Here is a 27,028-nt window from a genome sequence, read left to right on the forward strand (position 1 = left end):
CGGGGCGGCCGCTGCCGCGGGGCCTGAGGCCGCTCGGCTCCTCCGCGGCGGCCTGGGCGCTGCGCGGGGGGGACCCGGCGCAGCTCGGCCCCGGCGGTTCCGCTGACGCCGCCCACGATGCGGACGATGAGGCGGACGTGGATTTTGGGACGCTCTCTAGTAAATTTTCTTCCAGAAAGTATTATCACAAAGCCACGTCGCGCTTTCAGAATTTAAGGCTTCAGGAAGAGGGGAAGGAGGAGGAGGAAGAAGTGGGAAGAAAACCTCTGCGTGGGCCCAGGAACACACCGTACTGGTACTTCTTAAAATGCAAAGCCCTCATTAAGGAGGACAAGGTTTGTTCCCAGTTCTTTGGTTGTTTTTCAATAGCACTCGATGATGGAGAGGCAGCACGGTTTTGTAGACTCTCCAGGTCAGGAGCTAAAAGATGCACTCTGACTCCATTTGCCAAGCCTGGATTATGGCGCTGGGCTTCCCTATGCCTGTTTCCCCTCTGAAAATAAGAATTGAGTTAACTGATCAGTTCTGAGGGTGTGCAACTAGTTTCTCTACAATTTCATCCACTCCTCATCTCATTCTCCATTCAGCCATCCCCTGGGGCAGTCCTGGGTTTGATATTTCCGTGCTGTGACTTCTCGCTCCAAACCCCTGCAGCACTGTCCCATGTGGATTGTCCTGTGTGCTCACTCGGTTTCTTTACAAAAGAGGAGTAAAATAAGGAATGTGAGGAACCCTGTGCCCTGTAGGACTTCTGTCACAGTCTGTCTACAGTCGAGTATATTAACACCCATTATAACTGATTCTGTTGCTGCTTCATCATGGATTTCTCTCTTTCCTGCAGCTGGCAGAGGCTCTGGAGCTGTTTGAGGTGCAGATGCTGAAGGAAGAGCGCGTCCAGCCAGAAGAAAGCAACTACACAGTTCTAATGGGTGGCTGTGGCAGGGTTGGCTATGTGAAAAAGGCATTCAGGCTCTACAATGATGTAGGTTTACATTCTCTCATTAAAACCTTCATTAGGCTTTTAGCTAAAAGTGGTTTTAAGCATTTGGTCATGAGTCTGTGTCTCCAAAATGCCTTTGAGTCAATTTTTACATTTTGCTAACCTGAAAATCTTAAAACCAAACTATGAAATTCTAGAACTCTTTTCCTAAAAAGCCAGTTCCATTTCTTTTTTCTCTCCCTTTAGATGAAAAAACGAGGCTTAATCCCCACTGATGCCACTTACACGGCCCTGTTCAATGCTTGCGCTGAATCACCATGGAAGGACTCAGGCCTGCAGAGCGCTCTCAAGTTACGGCAGCAACTAAAGAGCAAAAATCAAGAGCTGAACCTGAAAACTTATCACGCTCTGCTGAAAGTCTGTGCCCTGTGTTCAGATCTCAGGATGTGCTTTGATGTACTGAAGGTAAATATGTGACTTTTCCTGTATTAAGTGTAGTCTACCTTATTTAAAACTCCTGGAAGTTGCCATATTGCATAGATTTCTTTGTTTCATTTTAAGCACAGACCATTTTAGACCCAGTAGTCATATTTTTATTCTGTTGTATAAAACAAAAAAACACCATAGTGTTGGTACATATCAAACAAAGTTTAAGTAGATAAAAAGAGGCAGCTGCAGGCTTAAACAGAGCTTGGCTTTAAAAGTCTGTTCTGATCTGTCAACGATTTATTGAACAGAGTTTTTGTGGGGTTCACATCTACTGTGTCTGTCTCCTTCCCTTCTTTTGAGAATGCATATATTGATGGCTAGCTACTTTTATGGCTCTTAAAGCAGGTCTTCTCAGAAAGGCCAGTCTGGGAACAGCCAGAAGAATTGCTATTCCTGCCCCCAAATTTCCTGTAGTTCCCATAAGGGAGAAGCTAGGATCTACGTAGGTACTGTCAGGACTTCTTTTTCTCCTGCAGCTATCATTCTGCTCACAGTACCTGGAGTCCGCCCTGGGCTTTGTTGCTGCTCTATCCCCTGAAGCTTGTGCTTCACAGCCAGCTGTGGCAGACTGTAGGGGTAAGTGGGAAATTTAATGCTCTCTCTCCTCTTTTAGGAAATTGTGCACAAGGGCCACGTTGTCACAGCCGAGACCTTCAGCTTCCTTCTCATGGGCTGCATAAAGGACAGTGAAAACGGCTTCCGCTATGCCTTGCAGGTCTGTCTTCGTGTACGCAGGGGGAAGGAAAAACATGACATTGCTTCTGTATTGCAACTTGTCACTTGAACCTGCGGAAGGCAGCAGGATGCTCAGAGCTGATGAAAACAGGAGGAGCTTGGCTCCTCCCAAGACAAGTTCTATAAACTAGACTTCCATCAGGATATCTCACAGTGCAAACACTTGTAAGCTGTCCTGGGTGATCTYATAGGACTGTACTAGCTCTAGATGGCTATTCAAAGTCTAATGACATCTCATCTTGTCACGCTGTAAACTTATTCCCTTTCTGCAGGTGGATATGATTAACAGTGGGCACTGTAGATATACTAAGATATGCTTAMACCCAGCTAGAAATGCTCCTGTTATTAAATATCACGTCTCTCTCATGTTCATCTCCCTCTCTTCAGGTTTGGAAACAAATGACTAGACTTGGAATAAAGGCCAATAGCCACACTTACAACTTGATGCTCCGTGCTGCAAGAGACTGTGGAATAGGCGATCGAGTTTTGGCTTCTCAAATACTGCTAGGACCCACTGAAGAGAATTCATCTCAGCTAAGGCTTGCACCCGGYAGGCAGAAACAAAAGGCGAGAAGTCAGAGGAAGAAGGGATCAGAGAGCACAGCTGCTGTCCAGCTGGACGTGGAAGCCATGGAAAAGGAACTGTTTCAGGAGAACTCTGTGCAGCCTGAACAACTGATCAAGCAACAAAACAAAGATGTGAATTGGGCTGAAACAGAACCAGTACTGGCTGGCCTTGCCAGTGCTAACATAGCTCACAGTGGGACTGGAGCRTTGATGAGGACAGACCAGGCTGAGRTAGAGCAGGAACAAGCAAGCCTAAGCCAGAACCTGCATTTCTGCAACCTGCCCAACTTACTGGATTCCAAGATGCCTGATGCAGCTGTGGTTTCCTTGGGGACAGTAGCCACACCATCCGATAGACTGGCTTTGATGGGGGGTGTGGAGGGCTTCTTGAGKAAAATGAAAGAGGACAATGCAAAACCCAACATAAAAACCTTTACATTACTGGCTGAGCTGGTGGAACCCCAAAGCCCATCAGAATCCTCTCTGTTGGCAATCATCGATGAGCATAAAGTGAAAGTAGATGTGACCTTCTTTAACACTTTAATAAGAAAGAAAAGCAAACAGGGAGACCTTGAAGGAGCGAAGGTGAGGAAAAAACCCAAATTGGCCCTATTGCCACCTCCTTGTCTCGGGCCTCGTGTTACCTGCATTTTACTATRAGACCTGTTTCTCTAGCCACAGTAAAAATTGGGACTCTTACCATTTTCCACAAACCAGTCCTCAGGTTACTTTCTGAATTATTTATGGATTCTGTTTTAGCAYTTCCAGCTCTGGAAAGCTACAGTGAGATTTTTTGGAAACTGATGTCAGCGCTTGCCTCTTGCAGGGCCTGCTGCCAGCTCTAGCGAAGAAGGGAATATCGCCTAACCTCCAGACGTTTTGTAACTTGGCAATTGCTTGCCACCAAAAGAAAGATGGACTGCAGTTACTCTCAGATTTGAAGGTAAAAAACTTAAAAAACTTAGGTTCAAACTGCAGGAAGGCAAAGCAAGTGAAGTRTTAAGCTTGTAAAAAGACCTGCTGAGTTTTCTGTGGTCAGCAATTTATGTTCTCAATGCCAAGAATATGCAACTSTAGAGTAACTGACTGAGAGCTCAGCTAGTCTGTCCTGTGCCTGCACTGGATCAGCGGAGGGGCTGTGGGAAGGGGAGTACTGACACTGTAGAAGCTGTTACATGGATCCCAAGAGTGTGTAAGAGGTGTCTGTATGCCTTCTTCGCTCTAGGAGTCCTGCACTGGCCAGCAGACAAACTTAACTGGAGTGTTTTTGTGGTTTTCAGAGGTCTGGAGTGACTCCCAACAAATATATCTACAGCACCCTTATCGCTGCTGCTGTGAGGCGGCTGGACTACAGTTACCTCACAGAGATCCTGCGGGACATGAGGAACAACCAAGTACCCCCCAATGAAGTTATCATAAGCCAGCTGGAATTCGCAGCACAGTACCCTCCTGATTTTGACAAGGTAGGTAGCCACCACTGGTCACAATATGAAGGCATCAGTGTTTATCAAAATTGAATGGTGTAGTTGATAGACACAAAGCAAGTACTGCTGACTAGCAAGGGGAGGCATACCAAAGGATACCAACAACGCAGGGGAACTTAAAAAGCTCCTTTGTAGTCTTTTCCCTTGGGGTTTGTGTGATCTGGCTGACCGTTACTTGATAGCTGTTTCTTTAGTAGAAGTCTATAGCTGTTGCACATTTAAATAAGCTCTCTTCTAATAAAAACTTGTGTTGTTGTGTTTCTATTTGCAGTATAAGTCAAAGAACACATACCTGGAAAAAATTGATGGCTTCCGTGGCTACTACTATCGGTGGTTAAAAGTAATGGCAGGAGAGGAGACTCCCCACCCCTGGGAAAAATACAGAACAGCTAAACGTTCAGAAAATGAAAATAAGGAAGAGGATGTGCAGGTGCAGGACCAGCAAGGACAGAAGTTGCAGTGAGCAGGATGCTCCATACGATAGCTGAAGTCTTGCATATTCCATGTGCTGGAAGAACTTGGCCTTTCTCCTTCCGCAGCCTTGTAGTAAAGCAGCTTTGTATTTCCATGAATCCGAGTTCTTGTCATTACCACAAAGGAGAAGTACTTTATTTACTAGTTAGGAGAAGCAAGTACATTTTCAGTGAACTTCYTTAAACTGTAGAGGATTAGGTAGGCTGTAGTTTCAACAAACCCTGTGCTAAACAAGCAGACTCAGGCTTAACTGGGCTCTCAACAGTGGCTTAGCTCACTGCTAGTTTTGTCTCTTTCTCCTGTGTTTTACATGTATCTGGGCACTTAAGAAGTGACCTGTAAGTCTACAGAGACTGCTGGCGTTCTTGCACCGATCCATGCTAATTCCAGGTTGAAAAGCTTTGCAGAGAGTTCCAGTGAAGTTTAGCTTTAGTTTAGTTTGGTAGGGAGGTTGGGTCAGACTGGGGTTTTGAGAACTCTGCCCTCTCCTTTCCATACATGCCTTTAACTACAATATTTGGGGGCAGGGGAAGGAATGAGAGTTGGTTTAAAAAAAAACACCAAAACATATTTTTAACACTTTGCAAGAAACAGAGCCACCAAACAAAAAAGAAATGCAACAGGAAAACAGGGGCATAGAAATGTTTTGCCAGCACCATGCTCTCAGGAAGGCAGTTTATTTTAAAATCAAAGGGCTACACAGAAAGTTACTCCGAAACAACAGCCATTGTGTATATATATGTATATGATCCAGGTGAATRTGTTGCTGTTCTAATGGCAATTCAGAAAGATCCAATCACATAAAAGGTAGTTCTAACTGCACAAATAGTCCATAGTGTAGGACGATACCTCTCAGAGCTGAAAAAGGAGTCCTGTATCTAAATACTTCACCCGGAACAGCCTCTGCATCCGCAATGAGTGCATTCAATGATTCTCCCCTGGAAGAGAAACACGACAAAGATGTTTAAGCCAAGCTGTGGTGCGTGCACAGTGCAGCAGGCTTGAGCCTTGAAGCAGAGAGGCTGCTGCCTTCTGAATCTGTAGGTGCAGGGAGGGTTTCTTACAGTCTCGTTTTCTCTTGTTTTCCATACACAGTTTAAATGACTGCATACCAAACCTGATAATAGCTGTAAAAGCCACTAGATACTAACTGTACTAGCAAAAGGTAGAATGTATTAGAACTAGAAGTTTCCAGAAAGCATTGCTTCCTCTGCTGTCTCGGACCAGGGTAAGTTAGAATTGCTACTGCAAAGGTCCAGACAGAAGTACAGGAAAAAAACCAAAAACTCACCACTTCCAACTTGCTTTTTGGGACCCTGCAGATGCAGTTGGTTCCAAAGTTGGTATCTCGCGTCTGGATACACCGCAGACAGCAAAGGTTCTCGTAACCCTGTTTCTTCCACTTTGCAATCAGGTTTTTGTCAGCGTATCCCTCCTTGATGCAGTATTCGTAGAGCTCTGCAGAAGAGCAGGCRGCATCACAAAGAGCTCCCAGGAATCGATATGAGGAGGTACTGGATGTACCAACTAGCAGTTAAAGCTAGTCAGGTGCCAGCCTTCTCTCCATCTTCCCTCCCCAGAAACTTAATCCTTCCTATCAGCACCACGGTGCAGGTGTGTCCGCAGGCAGACATCTTACTCTGCTGTAGTTTACCCCACCCAGGATAAAATACTTCTGTTTCTCACCTCTGCTGATAGCTTTTCTTTTATAGAAGAGGTCAAAAATGTAACGTGTTTTCTGGTGATGAATTCTGAAGATAGGCCAAAGGGATTCCACTTTCCTCTTCCCTTCATGAGGCTCAGTCTCCGCTGGGAGGGAACACAAACATCAGAGTTCAGCTAATTCTCCCAGACTCTCTGGCTGCAGACGGATTTCTTTAGTCGCTTTACAACAAATTGTTCCAAGAAAATCCATAACTTTAAAACATTATAGAGATGGGAAAAGATACAAATGGAAGGAACCTGGCCTGATACAGATCCTTTAGGAATGGAGACAGAAATAGAAAGACAGAGGTGATGACATGCCCCACGCTGGGATGGAACGTGACTTCATGGCTGTCCGCGCTCATTAGACCAGAGCAACAGCTCAGACTAGAACTACCAGTTCTTTCCACGCACACCGGCAAGCTTCAGCCAGGGGCTCAGAGCAGAGTGCCCTAAAACGGCTGTACATCAAATCTCAGCTTGGAACACTGCTTCRTCTGTAACTTACACAACCAGAAAAGAGTGACTGGTTCTGACCCAAATCCCATCTTCCCATATGCCCTCTACATCAGAAGCAAGAATCTATGGTCACTACAGAACTCAGAACACTCTACATCTGCAGCATCACTGCCAGGCAGAGGTATGAAAAGGCCCATTCACATTTGCCGGCTGCAGCTGTGCTTCCTGAAGCAGTTAGGGATTAGCTGGTTTCAGGGACCCATCTCTGAACATCCAGCTTTGCCATTTACCTTCTCTCATCTTCTGGTCCAGCTCATCCAGCGTTGGCTCAATCAGTTCCCAGCCATCCGGGGGAGGCTTCCTGCTTCTTTTCACTTTGGGCATTGCCTCAAAAACGAGGAGGTTGAAAGACGAGGGAATGGGAGATGGGGTTTACCAGCACTCAAACGTGCAGGTGCCTCAAAGTCCTGAGTGCCACTAGAAGAAAAGAAGGAAAAAGAGTTGCTAGAGTTACTTCTCCTAGCACTTATGCGCCCCCTTTCCCTTTTCCGCTTCGGTGATAAAAATGATCTTTAACGAGCCCATGAAAGAGACAAAATCCACCCCCCTGCGGCCCCCGGGATACCAGCGCATCCTGGGGCGAGTACTGCATCAGCCCTGCCACGTTAAATCATTTTTTCCCCTCACCAAGTGAACAAACAGCGGCTCCCCCCTTCCCCGCCCCCATTTCGGGCCGCATCTCCCCGAAACAGCGGTTTCTTCCAGCCAAAACCCAGGAAGGACGCGCGGCCCAGAGCCACTCCCCCACCCGCTCCCCCGCCGCGGTCCTCGGGACTCGGCCGAGCGGCCCGGGCGCGATGGCGGCGGAAGGGATGAACCCGGCCGCGCCCGAAGCCCTCGGCAGGGGACGGGGACGGGGACGGGGCCCCTCACCGGTGGCAGACACAACCTCCGCTTCCGCCTCGCTGTCGCGCCTTGTTACGTCACCCCGCGGGGCCTTTCCCGCCCCGGCCGCCCTCCCGCCAGGCGCCGCGCACCACCCCCGCTGAGGTGGCCGCCGCGATGCCTGAATAAAACCCTCCCCGTTACCCCCCCCCTCCACCTCGGTTGGGGCAGGGCAGGGAGCGCGACCGCCAGGAGTGGAAGCAGCCTCGTTCCCTCCGGTCGCGGCTGGCCCTGGCGCGGCGGCGCGACCCGTGGGGGAGGCGGCGCCGAGGGCAGCCCCGCCGCGGGGGCCTCCGGGGTCGTGGTGACTGAGCGGCGCGGAGGGCCGCGCGCCGCGTGCGGGGGGTGGGGCGGCTTCCGCTTCCGGGTCGCCACTCGGGGCCACGGGGGGGGGGGCCTTGCTGCAGCTGCCGGAGCCGCCATCGCCGCCGCGATGCCGAAAGGAGGTGAGGGCCGGGCCGGGAGGCGGCGTCGGGGAGAGGGCCAAGGGGCGTACAGGCCCTGCGCGGCCCCCGGCAGGCGGGACGGGCCCCGGGGGAGGCCTCTCCCCGGCTGCGAAAGGGGGAGGGGTCTTTCCCCCCCCTCCCCCGAGCTATAGAGGGACTTGGGGGGCGGCTCGGCCTTCTCCCTCCCGGTCACGGAGGGGCTCGGGGCGGGGGGGGGTCTCGTACCCCCTTCCTCCCCCAGGCGGCCGGGAGGGGCTCGGGAGGAGGCCGCATTCCCCCCCCCCCCCCCGACACACACACACCCTTGGCTATGGAGGGGCTCGGGGTGGGGGCTCATCCCCACCCCCACGCACACACATCTCCCGTGGGGGGGCTCGGGGGGGTCTTTGCCCCACCCGCACCCCCGCGGCAGTGAAGGGCTGCCAGGTTCTGCTCGCTTCTCCTGGAACTGGGGGTCCCTTTCGGAGCCCCCCATCAAGGGCCCAGGGAGAGCAGCAGCTCCTGGGGGTGCCCAGGCCACCTGCGGGAGCCGCGAGGGCCCCGGCGGCTCTCTCGGGGCTGGAAACTGCTGCCGGTTCCCCCGGGGCAGGGCTTGGGCCCGCATGGGGTGTTCACGGCTGCGCTGGGGAGAGGCCGAGGGTCCCAGGGCTGCGCCGGCAGCGTGTACTGGCAGCAGGCTTTCCTGCCCTGGCACGCTAATGGTGGAGGCCTTTGGGGCGGGATACAGGGAACGGGAGCTGCGTGGAGACGGTCTGGCCATAAAGGGCAACGTGGGGGCTGCCAAGGTGCGCTGTGGTTCAGGGGGTCTGAATGCAGCTGGGTTTTTCATGGCTCCAGCAGCTCCGCATCTGACTGCTACGGAGCGGGTACCAACTTGCTTGCGTGATTAAGGAGAAGTAATGAGAGAATGACAGACTGTCAGGCCTGAGCTGGATCCACCCAGAACCTTCTCCAGATGCACCATCTGCATAATTGGCTCTTGTGTGAGCATTTATTAAATCCTAGTCATATACATTAATATAAACCGGTCCTCATTATTCATCTTCTCTGTAGTTTTCTGCAGTTTATTTCATTAGCATTTCCCAAGCTTTAATAACATAAAATCTGTTTCCCTGCTTAAATTGTGTTTATGCAGTTTATTCTATGCCCATTCATTAATGTTGGTAAAAATATCTGAAGTTTTCCCTTTTTTTGTGTGTGTGAAGGCAAATAACTATGATGGGTTATAGCTCTACTTAACAGATTTAAATGCCTTATAACTCAGGTTTTCCTGCTCTGTATTTCACTGTAAGATTTAAAACGTTTCTTTCAAACCTTTTACTTCTGAGGAAAAGAGGGGTCTTTACCTGCCCCCCCCCCAAGTGAATAGGAGTTTTTATACTGTTAGCAGAAGAGAAGATTTTTGCTCTCATTGCCTAATATAAAATGGGTTTTTTAACTAGCCAGTAATAAATTTTTTTACGTTATTATTTCTGATTATGTTCTTTTTTTCTGAATAGACTAAAAAAGAACAAGTAATTCCTTCAATATTTTTCCGTTCTTTTTCATTTAAACTCCTTAACTATGTTGCTTGAAACTGAAGACACGTGTATTTGCAAGCACGTCTACCTTAGGCACCAGATGTCTTTACCACAGTTGAAATCTACAGACGTTTATATTTTAAGAGCTCTGCAAAGGAGGATAAGAATCATTATCCATATTTTACAGATGGGGAAGCTGAGGCACAGAGCTGAAGGGACTTGCCTGACATAAGGCAGTAGGTCAGTGGTAGACGAGGCCCGATGCCTTGTCTGACCTGCGGTGTCGGCTCCCCGTCCAGAGCAAAGGCCCCTTTCCTGCGCCGTGCTGAGCTCCCTGCAGGACAGCATGCTGTAGCTGGGTCCACTCCGACTGCCGAGCTGGTGGCACTGCTGGTTCAGTCGCRGAGGTCTTGCTTCTTCTCATCTGCGGGCAGGCCTGAATATAACGAGGATAGCTCCAGGATTGATTCACTCTTCATTTCGTTGCTTTTCAAGCACTTTTCCCTTGAGTTATTTTTCCCCAATGCATAGATATTTGCTGTAATAAGCTAGGCTCAGCAAAAGCCTTAAAATGTATCTACTAGGCAAGACAGTTGCCTGGCATTGGCTGATCTTGTAGCACAGCACAGCACTGCTTTACTTTATTTAGGTTTCCTTGGTGCTACGTGCTGTGTCGAAGATGTTACTGTTGTTCCTTGTGGAGTGATGTCATTTGCCAGGCAGTGAGGTGATGTCTCTTGCCCTAGAGCGCTTCCCTGGCAGATCTGCTCTCCRGGTGGGTTGGTATTGCCGTGTGAGATGGCTGGGAGCAGACAACCAGAAAGAGCAACCCAARTGTTGGGGTGCAACAAAGGTCCGGGGTGTGCTTATGCTTTGAGTGGCAATGAGCTTCCAAGCTGAATTTRGAGAGAAGGATCTGGTCTCTGCACTTGCRCGTTTTGTAAGAGGAAAGTATGTCRGGGGTCTCYGTAAGGCCCGYGGGCAGGAGGGACCCAGCAGGCCCTGGAAAGGCGCCTCTGCGCAGCGACCTGCCACGGTAGTTTGCTGCTCTTTTCCGTGCTGACCTGCTAGTGTTTGTGCGTTGGGAGCTGGCTCCTTTAACGGCAGCTCCGGGATCTCTGTCCGCAGGCTGGGCTGGCGTTCTTTCTTTTCAAGCTTGTCATTCTCTCTGCTCACACCCCAAAGTGTTTTAAGGACTGTGCTTTAAACCTGCCTTCCMCAAGGATTTGGGAAAAGAGAGAGAATATGAAAAGCCTGGTGGAGGGCAGAGGAAAGAGATTCTTTAGAGCTGCTGTCTTTTGGAGAGCCCCCAGCATTCTGCCAAACCTCTCTGTCCCCCCGCCCCCCCCAGGGTTTTTGGGAGAATTTGTTCCGTGGTCTCTAAAAGGCTCAGCTTTAACCAAGCTAAAATAAATTAGATTTGTCTCTGCTGAGCCAGGAGAACTGATTAGAAAATATTGAATTTCTAACGCTCTCAGCCCACAAAGGATGTCTGCACTGATACTCCCCATCCCTCCGAGTCCAACAAAGGCAGCCAGGCATGACTGTGACTTGGCGGTAYGGTCGTGGTACATCTCTCCTATGCGTCCTGCTAAGTCCTGAGGAAGGAGGGAGAATCTCCTCAGTCCTGGTCTCCCACACTRCCCCCTCTACTGTAAGGTTTCTGTTGTCCTCGGCAGGTGAAGTGGGGAGGGTGAGAGAGCCCAAGGATTTCCTGCTGCTCCCGGCGGCCTCCCAAAGCCTCCCGCAGCAGCACGGAGCTCCCTGCCTGAGCTGTTTGTTTTTGCCAGTCTCGTGCCCGAGTTGTGCTTGAGCTGTCTAGCTCAAGGCTGGCGACTGGCTCTTTGTGTAGCTTGCTTTGCCAGCAGCTCTTTGAGCTATAAGAAGGTAAATGGAGCAATCAGTTGAAGGAAGTGATAATGGCTCCGGCAATTTCATATTAGTAACAGAATTTTGCTCTTGGATCAGATCTTAGCCAGGCAATCCAGCCAGCCAATGTGACCTCTTCCCGGTTTCTAGAGCTTGTTTTTATTTTTCCTTATAAAGTAGTAAAATGTGGAGGCTCCCTTTAATAGTTCTCCAGCTCATTATAATTCCCAATGCTTTTGTCCAACTAGCTTCCTATTTTCCTTTGGCACAGCCTTAGTTTCGGGGAGGGATTAAGGAAGCCAGCTTCTCGGAGATAGTTGGTTGTAACCACTGCTGCCACAGGAACATGTTGTGATTCCTACTGTGTAGGAAATGCAGGGAGCAGCTGTGGGATTGAGAATTGCCTGCCAGCCTGGGAAGTGAATCAGAGAGGCCACAAGCGTAGGCCTGGATGGAMAAGGGAGCGTAGTGTCACCGAGAGCTGAGCGTGCGCTTGGAAGCTTGTTGCCTGATAAACGGTGTGAGAGCTCGGCYGCGGTTCAGGGATAGAGGTCCCCCCTCTGGGGAGTGCCTTCGTGGCTCGCTCCCGGGAGGACAAACCTCCATTTGCTCATGTGGTTTGGAAAACTCCGTACAGCTGATAAGTTGTGCTCTTTTCTGGCATCTCCAAAACAGCCCAAGTGGAATGAAGGAATTGATTCTCTGAATAGATTTCTATGGATTAGTAATGCTAGTTCTCTGTGTAACTTATCCAAAGTTCTTGGAACATTTTGCTGAGGCTGGTAAGTTGATGTTTCTTTTTTCTTTGGTTTTATCAGAAGAGATATTTTGGCTTGTCCTGCGTGCACCCAAAGTCCAGAGAGAGTGCTAGGGAAGGAGCCAGATTTTTTTGAACTTTTATCACTAAACCACATATTATTTTTTTTTTTTTTGTACAGGTAGAAAAGGAGGCCACAAAGGCCGAGCAAGACAGTACACAAGCCCTGAAGAGATCGATGCGCAGCTCCAAGCAGAAAAACAAAAGGCAAGGGTATGTGTTTGCCTCGGTTATCTGTTTACTGTTATAAGCCCTGACTTGTACAGCTTGCTTAATTTGCAGTTCAAGAGAAATGACAGCTTAATCAAGTGTTGCAGATCATTCTGTCAGTGATCGCAATATGAATTCTGAATACCGGTGTCCAGGGAGACTGCAAGGTGTGATCGAGTCCAGCCTCTCACACAGAAGTGGAGCCAAGTAGATCATCCTGTCAGCAATTGGAAGTTTAAGGGATAATGAAGAGGATGCCACAGCAGCTCTAGACAGCTTTTTTCCCCCCCACAGTTCTTCATTCTAATCGCCAGTATAAGCTAATTTTCTATCCCTGCTCCACAGTTTGGCTCTGGAGAAAAAAGGGTCACATCTTAACCTCTATTTGTGTACTGAAGTCCTTATTATATTTGTCCTCTTTCTGTTCTAGACTTAACAGACAAAACTCTTTTGACTTCTTCCTGTACGCCTGATTTTCTTGTTTGTGTATGACTTGTAGGGAGAGATAACAGTTTTCTGGCACAAGTCCTTTCTGGGTGTGTTTCTGTGCCCCGACAGGCTTGTGCCCCCGCCATGCACAGCTACCTTACTGGTGTTATCAAAGGCATGGCTGCTTTTTGCAGTTCCTGCTCTCTCGTATTCCCAGATTATCACAGCTCTGATTACATGTTCACTGCTATTTATCTGTGACTTTCTGAAAGTGCTGCCTAAGCCTGAATACGCTGTTCCAGCTGAAACCTCACAGCATTGACTACAGTAGGATAATTATACCCCATATGGGAAATACTGATGAATACCTCCCAGAATAAGATTACTCTTTCATGCAATTACGAGCCATGTTGTTGACTCCTTTTTTTAACCAGCTATAACCCAAGGTGATTGTGCGGTTTGCTGCTTAGCCAGATATTCCAACTTTATATCTGATTTCTCCTTCCAAAGTGCAACTTCTTGGTTGGTGTTCTGATTCCACCTTGTTGGTTTCATGCCATCTTTCCAATTTCTGAATCCACTTATGGTTCTGATCCTGTTTTCCAAAATGATTCCAGCTCCTGCCAGTGTGATGTCATGCACAAATTTTATGAGTGTTCTCCGCTTCCAAGCTGTTAATGAAAATACCAACTGGAAATGGACCAGAACAAGTCTCTGCAGGACCCCACTTGAAATGCCTGGCTTGCTTCACCGCAACCCAGAGAACTGCTCTTTGAGAAGGATTTTTTTTTTTTCTTATCGCCCGTACTAGATAGCGATGGCTGCATCTAACCTTATTTCATTAAGGAAAACGTAAAAAAAAAAAATTAATCGTATTATTCCTCCTACTGCCCCCAGCTCATCCACTTTGCCAGTCGCTCTGATGAAGGATATTTGGTAATGGAAAAACAAGCTGTTCACACCCATGTCGGTTCTTCTAATCTTATCTTCTAATGACTTACAAATTAATTTCTAGGCTCTGTCTGGTAAAAGCTGTGCTAAAAAGGCTGTAATTTCTTGGATAAAGTATTCTGGGTGATGGCTGGCAATTTGTTTTTCTCTAAGTTTTTTTATCTAGATCTAGGACTGGATCTTTATAACATCTGTATAGTTTCCACCAACATCTCTGAGATACTGTGCACTGGAAACCTGGGCCAAAATGTCTCCTGGAGATCTTTCATTTGGGGAAAGTAAAGTGCCAGTTTTGTCTTTTACAATAATTTTTCTGGCCTGTTACATAGAGAGAACAGCAGAGTTGTTCAGAGGAGATCTGCAGGGGCAGGCGATGCACACTTAGTGGGCTGAGAATGAGATCTTGTTCTTTAATGGCCAGGCACCCTTGGTGTTGTGAGGGACATCAGGAACACTGATGCTCTGAACCGTTTCTCTTCCCTCCAGATTAAAAGTCACAGAAAGAGTTGGGATTTTTACTGACACACATTTTCTCTAATTTCCTGTGATTTTGTAGGAAGAAGAGGAGCAAGAGGAAGGGGGTGAAGGAGCAACAGGGGACCCCAAAAAAGAGAAGAAATCTTTAGATTCAGATGAGAGTGATGAAGACGATGAGGATTATCAGGTACTGCAACTTTCAGGCAACTTTGTCCATTTGCATCAACTTGGAACAGGAGAGAGATGCAAACTCTTGACACAAAGTTCTCTCTGAGAGCTTCCAATAGTAAAGTTTTTACGGAAGAGCTATTTTTAGAAGTCAGGAAAAGCTTGCTTGATTGCATGTTATCCTCAGAGTATCTCTCTGGTAATTTATGCATTTCTGTAAGTGAAATGCAAAGACAAGAACATTTCTGAAAAGACTGAAAAAGCCTGGTAATATAAATCTTGATTCATAAATGGTTTTGCTGTCTGGTAATGAAGGCATCTTGAATTCCACTTCTGGGATGCAAGGCAATGTGTTTGAGCTATCTCTGATACAACAGTTTGGGGTGTTACAGAGCTTATTAACCTTCCTCTTGTTCTTGAACCGTAGCAAAAACGCAAAGGAGTGGAAGGGTTGATAGACATAGAGAATCCCAATCGTGTAATTCAGACAACCAAAAAAGTAACTCAGCTGGACCTGGATGGACCTAAGGAACTCTCACGGCGAGAGCGGTGAGTCCTGCTGCCACGGGGGGAGCTGGCATGTTCCTGCAATTTCATCATCACTGGTTGCAGCAGCTTAGCATGGGGACATGTTTCCCTGCTGTGTACACGCTGGTGTTTTGGGGAAGCCCTTTATGTGCAGTCACCTCTAAAGCTGATACTAAGCAGCAGAATAATTGTCAGGACTCACTTTGGTTCAAAATATCCTTCCCTACAAATCTAATAAAAGCTGGCTGTCCTCTGGGATTAGCTATGGTCATCCTGGAGTTAGGCAGCTTGGCCGGAGTTGAAAGAGTAAGGTTTGTTGCTGAGAAGCAATTGTAGACCATTCCTTTTCTGAAGTTTTATGCCAAAAACCGCAATATTACTAAAAAATGTTACCCGAAGTTCACATTAGGGTCCACTTTAATCTTGCGGCAGAAGGTGCCCTAGTGATAGGTAGCAATTTTGCAGATTTCTGGGGTTCTGGTGAAGCTTTGTCTGAGCAGACGAATAAGGGGAGAAGCAGAGTGTAATCTTCTAGTTTCATTTATCAATGGAGAGTTTAAGAGTGAAAGATTTAAGCTTGCTTATTTGGTATAGATTGCCTCAGCAGAAGTACAGCTGTGAGGGTAAGGCTGGGAAAAGCATGTCTAAGTGCTGTGTAATCGGGCTAAATTGTTTGACCTCGTTGTGTGTCAGCGTTCTTATTTACCAGAACAGAGACAGAAATAATCCCTCTCATCATGCCCATCCGAACCCTGCAATAGATGTAACCTGTGCTCAGAAACTGGTGACAGGGATCCCAGTCTCTGTAGGCAATCCATCTCTGTGCTCAACTTCCTTCCCGCTCAGAAAGTCTCCCTTAGTTTGTCTGTACTTGCTTGCTCACTTGGATACCGTGATGACTGGGGTGTTTCACCCAACAGAGAAGAAATAGAGAAACAGAAGGCAAAAGAGAGATACATGAAAATGCACCTAGCTGGTAAAACGGAACAAGCGAAGGCAGATCTCGCCCGACTAGCCATCATTCGGAAGCAAAGGGAAGAAGCTGCCAGAAAGAAAGAGGAGGAAAGAAAAGGTAGGACAATAATTAATCACATCCTCTTACCTCTCTTTTGCAATGGCTGTACTGCCACGAGGCACGTGGCACTGCCACGATTTCTGATACTGCATGTAGTAATCTCTCGCCTCCTGAGACTGTGTGGTGGTGCTGCATGTCATTACAACTCCTCTCTTCAAAACTAGGTTCGGCTGTTTCATTCTTACAAAGATATTGCCTTATAAAGCTCTAGGACATCTGCACAGGGAGAAGCCAAAGAAAGAAGGGAATTGCTCTTGATATTCACGCTGTTCTCAGCCTCGCAGGCAGTGCTAGCTCTGGCTTGGGGGTTTAGTCAGTTCCTTGTGCTCAGCTGGGTGTGATTTTAATCTTGGGTGTGATTAATCGCTTTGCATGCTGGGGATCCAAACTGCACAGGGAATTTTCCTGTGCTTCTCCACTTCTGGACTTCATCTTAGTTCGGCTCTGGTAAGGTGTGAACCAGAATGAGTGCGTGTTCTCGCTGGCTTCCACAGACACATTTGTGCAGCAGAATTAGGATAATTTGTGGCAGCCAAGGACAGAAGGGATTGTGGTTGGGTGACTGCTCCTTTCAGCCCTGGGCGAGATCTACCAGGGATTGGCAGGGGAGGGTCAGATTTTTTCCCCTTACCTCACTGTATGTGGCTAACAGGATTTCAATCTCTGGCTGTCAAGCCACCACCAGTCCCTGATGTGCACTGTGAAATGATGACACCTCTTTCTTTTCTTCCTCCAGCAAAAGATGAAGCGGCTATGGCAGGTAAAAGACTGCAGTCACTATCCCTTAACAAGTAAGCACCGGACACGCAAGAGGAGGAAACGCCAGGGAACTGTGCCTGGTGCCTGCCAGGAACTCTGTTGTGTTGCATACCATAGATGCCACATAGGATGTACTGCGGCATCGAAGTCACCTTCACCTCCAAGAGACACTGACGATGTGTTTGTCTTCATCCTGGCACAGATTTCCATTTTGGGGTTAGGGGCAGCTGCTATCTTCGGTGCAGAACTGTGCTGAACAGCAATTCTCTGTAACAGTTTGGAAACCTGAATGTTTTTGCTGTTTTTAGGATTAAGAACTCATAGACAGGGGGCAGGGCGGGAGGGAGCCGTGCGGGAGGGGAGATGCTTCAAATATTAGATTGCAAGAAACTAGATTGTGGGGTCATTGTGGGGTGGGGCTTGGGGTGGGGACCTTTGACTTGCTAGTGAACGCCCAAAGGGTAATATATCTGAGGAAACCTTTTGGGCAAATGGCCCATAAAGTTGAGCTGCGGAGTGTTGCAGTATAAGCTGGGAGCCTGACTTCATGGACATCTGGAGTGCTGTTCCTTCCCGCTTTCATCCCTCCTTTCTTGCAGCCAATCTTCCCTTTTCCCTCCTCTTCATTTTTTTTCTTCTCCTGATTAGGGATAGTGCCAGTTTTTAACCACATCATCCTTTGTTTAAAGGAAAAAAACAAACAAACATTAATTGTACCAGACCCAGATGGAAGGAAAAAAAAAAAACTCGATAAAGTTAAAAAACCGAAACTTGTATATTTGGCTGATTAAAATGTAAATTATCGTAACTGCTTTGTCCTTGTCTCCTGTGTGCGTTAAATGAATGTGAGCGTAAAGGCTGCTGCTGAGACTGAAGGTGCAGCCGCAGCCTCGTCTTGTGGCGACTTCTGTCTGCTGCTTTGCTGGTTCTCTGTGCTGCTTGTGGTGTTGGATTTGGCTCGAGGTTTGGAGCTCCAGCAGCAGATGCAGCCTGAAGGCAAGGAGCTTTTCCTGCTCATCTCTGATGGATGTCTTTCACAATCTGGTTACCACAGCGGCAGAGACGTTTATCTTCAGGCTGCTTTCTAACCTATTCACTGTATCAGAAGACCTAACATTGAACTGTCACCTGGCAGCCACTGTTTCACAGCGTRGGGCTGCTGGAGCCGGAGACGCTCTACCCGGTAAGCGGAGCAGGGAGCCCTGCTGCTGGCCAGTGCTGGGGGCACCAGCACCTTCTGGGCTCGCTCTCCATCAGTTATTTAAGGCTGTAGAACTGAGCGGGATGAAGGGAGCTGAGAAGGGAGCTCTGCAGGAGTCGCTAGCAGAGGTTTCAATCACAAAGGTGCTTTGTAGAGATGCAGGGTGACAAATGCTGTGATTTGTTCTGTGTGAACGGGCCATTCGCGCCTGGCTTCAAGGACTCGGTCGTGAGGGTGTGGTGGGGGGACGTCACTGTGGGATGCCAGCTCAAACCCCAGTGGGACCCTGCTGTCTTGGTGCAGATGTGCTGGGTCACCTCTGCATGTGGTGAAGACACAACCCCCTGGGCTGTTCCCCCAGCTCGGGCTGTAGTTGCACTAAAGCAGTGATTTGGGGCAGGATATATTTTCAGGGAGCTCTGAGAGATGACTGATACCAGCAGAGGTGCCCTTGCTGTCAGGCATAAAAGGGAAGAATGGATATGGTGGGGTCAGAGGATGGTTATAAACCTTTGGAGAGAGCCTTGTGGCAAAGAGGAGGCAGATGGAGCGAGGTGGTGGGAGGTAATGGGTTAGTACCGGGACTGAGCAGGGCAGGAGCCACAAACAGAGGGTGGGAGAGTGGGATGGGTCACATGTAGAAATGGGTGCAAAAAATTTATTCCCATCAAACTAGTCTGCTCATGTCTGGACCAGAACCTAAATGTCACTGTCCCTCTGCTGCCAGTGAGAACTCCTCTCCCCAGGCCAGTGGTGGAAGTGACTCATCTAGGTAAGGTCTGGTCTGCTTTGAGGGACACCAGCAGGAACAGCCTTTAAGCTGAGCTACCATGGGGAGGTCTGATCCCAYGAGGAGTAACCAGGTTGCGCAGAACAGATTCTTTTTTCTTTTTGGTGGTAAATGTAGGATTTCCCTTGCAGAAACACTTGGTTTAACACAGGGCAGCATTCTCGCTGGCTGGGCAATGCCAGAGGTGTGTTACCTGCCCGGACGCTCCCAGCCAGGTCCTGGTTCTTCTGTCTAAGGCTCTCTTACCAACCACTTCATTGCTGTTTTATACCTTGTATGTAATGTGTGACCCTGCCTGTTTACCACATGCAATTAAAACCTGCTGTGAAACAGAAGTATTTATCCAGTTTCTTAGCTTCTTCAAAGGCTGGGACGTGCTCACGCACTTGTTCACGTCAAGTTATTCAAAAAAGAAAAAAATACTGGATTTACATGGGGAAAATCCCTATTTTATTGTTGATTTCTTTAAGCAATGTATGACCAGCATCAGGTGGGATGGTAACAAAAATAGTTAGAAAACATTCTTTTTTTTTCTTTGTACTGGAGTTGCCTCCGGTGCCAGGGCCGCCCGCCGGACACCCTGCGCTGACTGCCAGCAGGGGAGGCGCGCTGGCGGGTATCGGAGCCGGCTTCGCGTAGCACGGGGTCTCGCGGGGARAAAGCAAGCAGGATCCGCCTGGGAGAGGGAGGCTGGCAGCGCCGGGACGCCCTTCCCCGAGCCGCCTCCTTCACTTGATCTTGAGATCCTTCAGTGCCGACTCCAGGCTCTGCAGGGAAAGCGGAGGTCGGTCTTAACCAGYTTTTTGCCCTCCGAGGCAAGCGGAGCAAACGGGGTGGTCGGCGCTGGCACCCGGAGCCCCCCGGTCCCTCGGAGAGGAGATCCCAACCTCCGCTCGCTTTGGCTCATTTCCCAAGCCGCGTGGACAAGGCTGAAGCCTGGAGAAGGCGCTCGATCCCGGCGCAAGCRTTTGCCCTGGGCCTGGCTGGCTTCGGCCCCCGCGCTGCCAGCCCCYGGGGGCGTCCCCAGCACCCGCCGCTGGCTCGTCCGAGATCCCAGCCAGGACAGACCGGCTCCGAGGCTGGGCCGTGGGCGAAGGAYGGCTCCGGCGGGGAGCGCGCGCTCCCCCCTGAGCCAGCTGCGCGCAGCGGCCGGGCGATTGCAATGGGAGCCCCGAGGCTCCAGCCCTGCCGCAGGCACGGCTCTCCGCATCCGCGGCGGCCGGGAGCCGGTCGGCGCCGCCTTACCTTGACGTCCCAGAGGCTCATGCCGCCGTCCATCCCCGTGGTGCAGAACTGCGAGCACTTGGCCTTCCCGCCCGCCAGCACGGAGATCTGGCTGCGGGGCGCAAAGAGGCGGCGGCGAGTCAGCACTGCCCGCCCGGCCGGTCCCCCGCTCCGGGGGCTGCCGGTCCTCGCCGCGGCCGTGGGTGGGATYGGGGCCGGATCCCTCCGAATCCCCCGCCGGCACCACCCGCTCCTGGGGGTGCCCGAGGATCCAAGGCCCAGGGAACGCAGCGCGAGGATGACGCAAGCCCCCGGGGTGACCCGGCCGAGCGGGTCCGTCCCCGCGCGCGAGCCGGTCGCKGGCAGGGATCCTCCGGGCGCCGGCACCCACCTGATGCTGTTCTTGTGCAGCGTGTCCAGCGCGGCGTTGGCGGTGTCCGAGCTGGCTTTCTTGTCCATGTTCTGGAAGCGCTCGCGGGCGGTGAGGCCGCGCTGGGAGCTCTGCTTGGGGACGTCCAGCTTGCCCCCGAAGGCCAGCGCGCCCTGGCTCTCCTCGTAGGTGAAGAGCATCGGGTAGCAGTCGTGGCCCTGCAGCAGCCAGCAGCCCGGCTCAGCGCCCGCCGCCGCAGCGCAGCCCCCTGCCCGCCCACCGCGGCCCCCACTCACCGCGGCCACCAGGCTGTTCTCGGTGATGAAGGTGACGGCCAGGAGGGGAAGGGTCTCCGTGCACAGGGAGGCCACGCTGCGGGGGACGCCGAGGGGCGAGCCGTTAGCCGACGACGCCGACGCCGAGGCCGCTCATCCCCCCCCCCCCCCCCGGCCCGCGCTTACGCCATCCTCCTGTTGGCGTCGGCGAGGCAGACGGTGCTGTCGTGGCTCACCCAGGCGACGCGGGCGCCGCCGGCCGAGAAGCAGACGCTGTGCACCCAGCCGCAGCTGCTGCTCGACTCGAACATCAGCTCCCCGAAGGGCATCTTGGAGCCCCACGGCGTGGGGCTGGGCCGCTCCTCCACCTCCTTGATGTAAGCCGAGAAGATCCTGGCGGGGAGGGAGAGCCCAGCCGTGTGCTGCCGCCGCCGCCGCCGCCGCCGGGCTGCCTCGGTTTCCCCACTCCCCGTGCCCCGGCCGCCCCCCCCGGCCCCTCACCGGCACTTGAAGTCGCAGGAGCCGGCGGCCAGCAGGACGTTGTTGGGGTGCCAGTCGAGGCTGAGCACCGTCGAGCGGATGGGCTTCTTGATGTGCTTGCAGACCCACCTGCGGCGTGGCACGGCGTGGCGGCGTCAGCGCGGAGCCGCCCCGGGGTGGTGGTGGGGGAACAGGGACCATGTGCCGTGTCCCCAGCAGCCCAGCGACGGGGCACAGCCCTCCGGCTCCCCAGCTCTCTCCTCATGTCTCCCCTCCATCCCCTCACCCTCCATCTCCTCCTTCCATCCCCTCACCTTCCATCTGCCCCCTTCCATCCCTCTCCACCTCCCCCTTCATCTCCCATCTCCCATCCATCTCCAGCTCCTCCTGTCTCAACTCTATCTCCCACATCTCCTCCTCTGTCTGCCCTGTCTCCTCCTCCATCTCCCCCTCTCTCCCTCCATCTCCCCTCCTCCTCCTCTGCCTCCCCTTCCATCTCCCCCATCTTCTCATCCACCTCCCCCTCCATCTCCCCCATCTCCTCCTTCATCTCCCCATCCATCCCCTCTCTCCCCTCCATCTCTCCCCCTCTACCTCCCCCTCCATCTCCTCTCCATCTCCCCCATCTCCCCATCCATCCCTTCTCTCCCCTCCATCTCTCCCCCCATCTCTCCTCTCGGCCTCCCCCTCCCCGGCCGGCGGGGCCGCGCAGCCCCTCACCAGTCGTTCTCCTGCTCAAAGTAGCAGATGGAGATGAGGCGGGAGCCGCTGCCCACGGCGAACTTGTTCTCCTTGGGGGACCACTTGACGCAGCGGGCGGCCCGGTTGATGCGCAGGATGACCAGGGTGGGCTTCCAGACATTGCCCTTCAGGGTCCAGACGTAGGCGTTGCGGTCGGTCCCGCACGTCACCAGCCGGTTGCTCTCGGGGGCCCAGTCGATGCCTGCGGGGACGAGCGGGGCGCTGGGGCCGGGCGCTGGGGCCGGAGGGCGGGCGCTCGCCCATTGCTCCCCGCGGCTCGTCGCCGGGCGGCTTGAATCGGGGACCGGCGCCACCAAGGTGGGAACCGCCTGCTCCGACACCTCCGGCCGCTGCAAAACCCCGTCTCCGGCCGCCGCCGGGGCCACCGAGCGGGGCTGGCACCGGCCCCGGGGCACGGCACGGCCACGTCCCCACCGCCCGCCGTCCCGTCCCGTCCCGCCCCGTCCCGTCGCTCGCCGGGGCTCACCGGTCACCTGCCCGTTGTGCTCCTTCAGCTCGTGGGCTTTGCTCCACTTGGCGCCGTCCTTGCGGTAGATGTGCACCTCGTGGTTGTTGGGGCAGAGGGCGATCTCTGCGGGGGGGGGAGCACCGCGGGCTCGGAGAAAAGCCCTTTTTGTTCTCTCCCGGCTCCTCCGCGCCGCTGCCGCCGCCGGGAAATGCCAGCGGCGGTGAATCACCCGGCACGGCTCCCGCTCCCGCCGCCTCGCCGCGGTGGGGGGGACACGCCACCTCTCCCGGCCCCCAAATCCCCCCGCGGCGGCACCGGCTCGCCCCGGGCGAGCGGCTCGAGGTCGGCGCCGCGGCTCCCTGGCGGAGCGGCCGGCGCGTCGGGGCGCCCCGGGGTTTGGGACGGGCCGTACTCACGGGTCCGGTCCTTGTTCCAGGCGTGGCAGCTGATGGGCTCCAGCAGGAAGCTGTGGTAGGCCATGGCTCCTTCGCTGCGCACGGCACGGCACGGGATGGCACGGGAGGGGACGAGAGCGGCGCGGCCGTCAGGACCCCCCTGCCGGCCCCACGGAGCCGCCCCGCTCGTCCCRGTCGCCCTCTGCTGCGTCCTGACAGCCCATCCCATCCTCACCAGCGCTCCCAGCGCTCCCAGTTAGCCGGCCCGAGGCCGCAGCGGGGCTGCTGCCGCCCCTCGCTCAGCCCCCCGGGAGCAAAACCCGGCAGCGCCGTGGCCGAGCCCCGGCCGGGATCAGCCCCGTGTCGCAGCCCGCTGCATCCCCCTTTCCGCCCGGGAATGGCTTTCCCAGAGGATTTCCAGGCTCCAAGGCGGCCCAAGAGCGGTTCGAGGGTGCCGCACCGCGGGGCAGCTCGGGGCAAAGCCGCGGGAGCCCTTTCCCACGGGAAACACCGCCGGCGTCCCACCTGGCCGCCTTTGCCAGCTGATCCCGGGGGACGGGGCTTGGCGGGAGCCGGCGGCACTCGGAGACGCGGAGGAAGCCGGGAGCACCCTGATAAGGCACCCAGCTTGCGGCCACGTGCCTGGCCGGGTCCCCATGGCGGGATGCTCCGAGCGGCACCCCAGGGCGAGCCACTCCGGGCAGTGGGGTCGGGGCTGGAGGGCAGAGGGGAAACCCTTCCCGTCTCCGCGCTCCTGCTCCTCCAGGGAGAGCGGCCCCCTGGGCCGGGGGCTTTGCAGAGCCGCCCCCGGAGCTCGTGCCACGGTGCTCCGCTCCCAAAGCATCCCGGAGCCGGCCGGGCGCCCCGAGCACGACTCCCAGCGCCTGGGGAGGGGGGGGACCGGAGCCGCCTCCGGCACCTTCCCCCCACGGCGGCCGCCAGCCTGGCGGGGACGGCGCCYGTGCCGCGAGCGAGGGGCCGCGGCGCTCGTGACTAATACCTTCCGCTAGCTGAGCTCAGCGCCGCCGCTGCCAGCGCCGCCGCCGAGGAGCCGCCGCGGCACGCCGGCCCCGGCCGCCCGCTCCGATCCCCTCCGCTCCGATCCCCTCCGCTCCGTTCCGCTCTGCACGGGCCCCTTTCCGTCCCCCCCGGCCGCCCACGCGAGCTGCCACCGGGCGCTTTCGGGGACGGGGCCCCAGCGCAGCCCCTCGGCCGAAGCGGCGCCCGGATTTGGGAAGCGCCCGCTCACCTCGCCGGGGCGGGACGGCCGGGGATTAGTCACGGAGTTTGGCACTCGGGTATTTTGGGAACTAACAGGATGCTGCCCGTTTTCCTCGGCAGCTCCAAACGTTGCAGGGAAAGGGGAAAAGTCTCCGCTAGCAGCTTTCTGGCTCCCGGGCTGCTGAAAAGAGAAGCTACGGAGCTCCATCACCTGCATCGCGCACGCGGAAACCACCCGGCAGGCAGCACCAATCCTGCTGAGCGCCGGCGCCGCACGTGCCCGCAGCCAGCCCCACGCCTCAACACCCATCCCGGCTTTCCAGGGCACGGACACGGCCCAGAGGGAGCCGTGCCGGCCCGTCRGAGCCATCCGTAAACAACGCCGTTATTCATGAGCATCATTTTTAGCGCCTCCGAGTAAGAGCCGGGTTTGTTCCCTCRCCGTTGCAAACTCCAGCAGCGCCTCACTGCCAAACCTCGTCCCACGTTAACGGCAGCAACGCGGCTCCCCCAGCCCGTCCGTCCCGCCGCCGGCCCCGCTTGGGGAACCGGCTACGCGGCGATCGGCAACCCGGCTCCGAGGACGGGTTTCCGCCGTGCCCCGAACCGCTGCCCGTCCTGCGCCGGGCTGCGCGGACGGGAGCTGCGCCGCCCATAACAGGGGCCGCAAGGACGAAGCTGCTGTTAGCGCTGCAGAGGAGCGGGAGCAGAACGACGTGTTAAAGCAGCAGCCGGCCGAAWCCGCTCCAGGAAGGAGGGGAGGGAGGTGAGGGGGCGCGGTGCATCCATTGCATCGTGAACCGCTCTGGAAGGAAACAGCAATTTCTTTCTTTTTTTTKKGGGGGKGGCCAGTTTTGATGCTTCAAGGCCTGGGAAGCCGCCTGGTTTCTCTCCTCATTGCAGGGTCTTGTTTTTCACCCCGGAGAGAGCACGCTCGGTGCAGACCCTTGCAGCGAAGGGCTCAGGCGCCGAGCAGCCGAAGCGGGGAGCGGACGCCATCCTCCCTCCCGCCGCCGCGGCAAACAAACATCGCTCGGCGAGACGCACGGGGCTTTCGGGTTGAGCAACGATCCCTCCCCGCGACGGTTTACGTTGCATCTCCRCGGCTTCTGGTTTCCTAATGTCATTAACTCCCTGCTAAAGCCCAGAGGAAGGATCTATGGCCGGGCTGCGGGGAAGGAGCAGGAAAGCRGTGCAGCCCCTTTCTGCGAGGAAACGCGCTGGTGGGGCCGAGGCCATCGGCTCCCACCATCCCTGTGCGGCTGCAGAGCTGCTCGCGGGGGGGAAAGGGGCATTTTGGAGCGCAGGCTGGCTGGGGAGGGCCAGGCACAGCTCTCTGCCGCCGGGGCCGCCTCGAGGCCCCRAGCAATTCGGAAACAACCTTGGAGGCGATAATGCAACCTTGGCACGAGCCGAGCGCTTTGCGACTCCTCCTGATCTCGAGGAGGAAGTTGCTCGGCGGGGGGGGCCGCGTTTTCGTTTGGGCTGGAGCTCGGCGGCGGGCCGAGGCAGGGACCCCCCGGCCCTCCCCAGCCCTTTTCGCCGCCCGGGGGGGGGGGGCGAGGGGCGCGCGGAGGCGCTGACCCTCCTCTTCCTCGCGCGGGCGGCCGATGCCAGGGACGGGGGAGGCCAGCCCCCCCCCGCCGAGGGACCCTTTGCAAAGCGGCGGCGCTCCYGGGCCTCCCGCCGGAGGAGGAAAATGCAAACTCGCCGCCGGCGCCGGGAAGAAACGTCCGAAACGCGGCGGCAGCGGCGCAAAGCCCCGCGGCACTGCCTGGAGCGGCACCTCCCGCGCAGGAAACCAGCCCCGAAGCAGCCCCGGCCCGCGGCCTCCGGCGGGGGGGTTTCGCCTGCCCCGGCCAAACGGAGTGTGTTTCTTTTGTTTTGTTTTGCTTTTTTTAAATATTGAGTTTTCCGCCGGGGCGCTGACCCGTCCAGGGGCCCTGGCGGGACGGCAGCAGCACCAACCGCGCGCGCGGGGCGCGGGAACCGCAGCCCCCGGGTGCTTACCTGGCAGCGCGGGGCTGGTTCATGGACTCTGGGCAGTCGACACGAACGGCAGCCCGGCCGGCGGCGAACCAACGGCAGCAGCGGCTGGCTGGCTCTCGGAGGCAGCCCGACTTCCCTTTTCCTCTCCGAGAAATGCAACCACTTCCTTACGTGGGCGTTGGGGGAGCGCGGAGCCGCGCCGGCGGCCGCCCTGCCCCTGCGTGCGCGCGAGCCCCGCCGGCCGCCCCGGCCAACGAGCCTCCCTCCGCTTCCACGGCCCCCCTCGCCGCTGGCGGCCAAGGCCTGGGCATCCTGCCAGCCCCGGTGTTCCGGGGGCAAGGATGCCCCGGGAAGCCCGGGCGGCAGCTCCACACAACTCTGCTGTTTTTTCTTCCCTCCTGCTTCGGAGCAACCTGCTTTTTATCCCTTTCCTCACCAGTAACTCCCAGGAGCTCAGCGCCTTATTAGCTTTAAGTGCTGGGAAGGAGAGAGGAGGACGGGGGATGCCCAGGCAGGTCCATCGCCCTGCTGGACGTCCCGCACGGYGCGATGCCCTCGCCCCTGACCGTGGAGGGTAGCTCCGGAGGGGACCGTGCCGTCACCGAACCGCGACAGCGGCGCCCAAGCTCAGCATCGGGCTCYGGCACGAGGAGGACGGGCCCTGATGGGGTTTCCCAGCCGCGGGGTTGGGATGCAACGACCCCGTATTTCTTAAGCTCCAGAATTAAGTCCCAGGTTAGGAGCTCAGCTGAAGGGACAGGCTCTGAGGTGCRGCACTGAGCGGGTAACTCCTCTCGCTTTTGCTCCCGAAGTCCATGAGCCAGCTT

At 54.4% G+C, this 27,028-nt stretch overlaps 4 protein-coding genes across 5 annotated transcripts; 2 read left to right on the top strand and 2 right to left on the bottom strand.

Moving 5' to 3' along the window:
* Positions 1 to 117: 117 nt before the first annotated feature.
* PTCD1 (pentatricopeptide repeat domain 1) lies at positions 118 to 4,787 on the top strand. Its single transcript, XM_026082968.1, has 8 exons — positions 118 to 159; positions 210 to 335; positions 842 to 982; positions 1,187 to 1,405; positions 2,552 to 3,316; positions 3,558 to 3,674; positions 4,012 to 4,194; positions 4,487 to 4,787. The coding sequence occupies exons 1-8, from the start codon at positions 118 to 120 to the stop codon at positions 4,676 to 4,678; spliced, it is 1,785 nt and encodes a 594-aa protein (XP_025938753.1). The 3' UTR covers positions 4,679 to 4,787.
* Positions 4,788 to 5,331: 544 nt separating this feature from the next.
* Positions 5,332 to 7,880, bottom strand: BUD31 (BUD31 homolog). 2 transcript variants are annotated; one of them, XM_026082993.1, is made up of 5 exons: positions 7,786 to 7,880; positions 7,143 to 7,329; positions 6,376 to 6,498; positions 5,981 to 6,147; positions 5,332 to 5,627 (listed from the first exon to the last, which is right to left on the bottom strand). In XM_026082993.1, the coding sequence occupies exons 2-5, from the start codon at positions 7,234 to 7,236 to the stop codon at positions 5,577 to 5,579; spliced, it is 435 nt and encodes a 144-aa protein (XP_025938778.1). In that variant the 5' UTR covers positions 7,237 to 7,329; positions 7,786 to 7,880; the 3' UTR covers positions 5,332 to 5,576. The 2 variants fall into 2 exon arrangements, with proteins under 2 accessions (XP_025938778.1, XP_025938779.1); XM_026082994.1 differs by lacking the exon at positions 7,786 to 7,880 and adding an exon at positions 7,540 to 7,560.
* Positions 7,881 to 8,135: 255 nt separating this feature from the next.
* PDAP1 (PDGFA associated protein 1) lies at positions 8,136 to 17,854 on the top strand. Its single transcript, XM_026082992.1, has 6 exons — positions 8,136 to 8,243; positions 12,571 to 12,662; positions 14,596 to 14,703; positions 15,112 to 15,233; positions 16,133 to 16,284; positions 17,024 to 17,854. Exons 1-6 carry the CDS (start codon positions 8,231 to 8,233, stop codon positions 17,080 to 17,082), a joined length of 546 nt encoding a protein of 181 aa, XP_025938777.1. The 5' UTR covers positions 8,136 to 8,230; the 3' UTR covers positions 17,083 to 17,854.
* Positions 17,855 to 19,459: 1,605 nt separating this feature from the next.
* On the bottom strand, positions 19,460 to 26,349 carry ARPC1B (actin related protein 2/3 complex subunit 1B). Its single transcript, XM_026083269.1, has 10 exons — positions 26,223 to 26,349; positions 23,013 to 23,086; positions 22,615 to 22,719; positions 22,107 to 22,329; positions 21,408 to 21,515; positions 21,093 to 21,299; positions 20,928 to 21,003; positions 20,653 to 20,849; positions 20,283 to 20,373; positions 19,460 to 19,804 (listed from the first exon to the last, which is right to left on the bottom strand). The coding sequence occupies exons 1-10, from the start codon at positions 26,243 to 26,245 to the stop codon at positions 19,766 to 19,768; spliced, it is 1,143 nt and encodes a 380-aa protein (XP_025939054.1). The 5' UTR covers positions 26,246 to 26,349; the 3' UTR covers positions 19,460 to 19,765.
* Positions 26,350 to 27,028: the final 679 nt, after the last annotated feature.

Source organism: Apteryx rowi, unplaced genomic scaffold, assembly GCF_003343035.1.
Source record: "Apteryx rowi isolate R43461 unplaced genomic scaffold, aptRow1 scaffold_6, whole genome shotgun sequence".
NCBI lineage: Eukaryota > Metazoa > Chordata > Aves > Apterygiformes > Apterygidae > Apteryx > Apteryx rowi.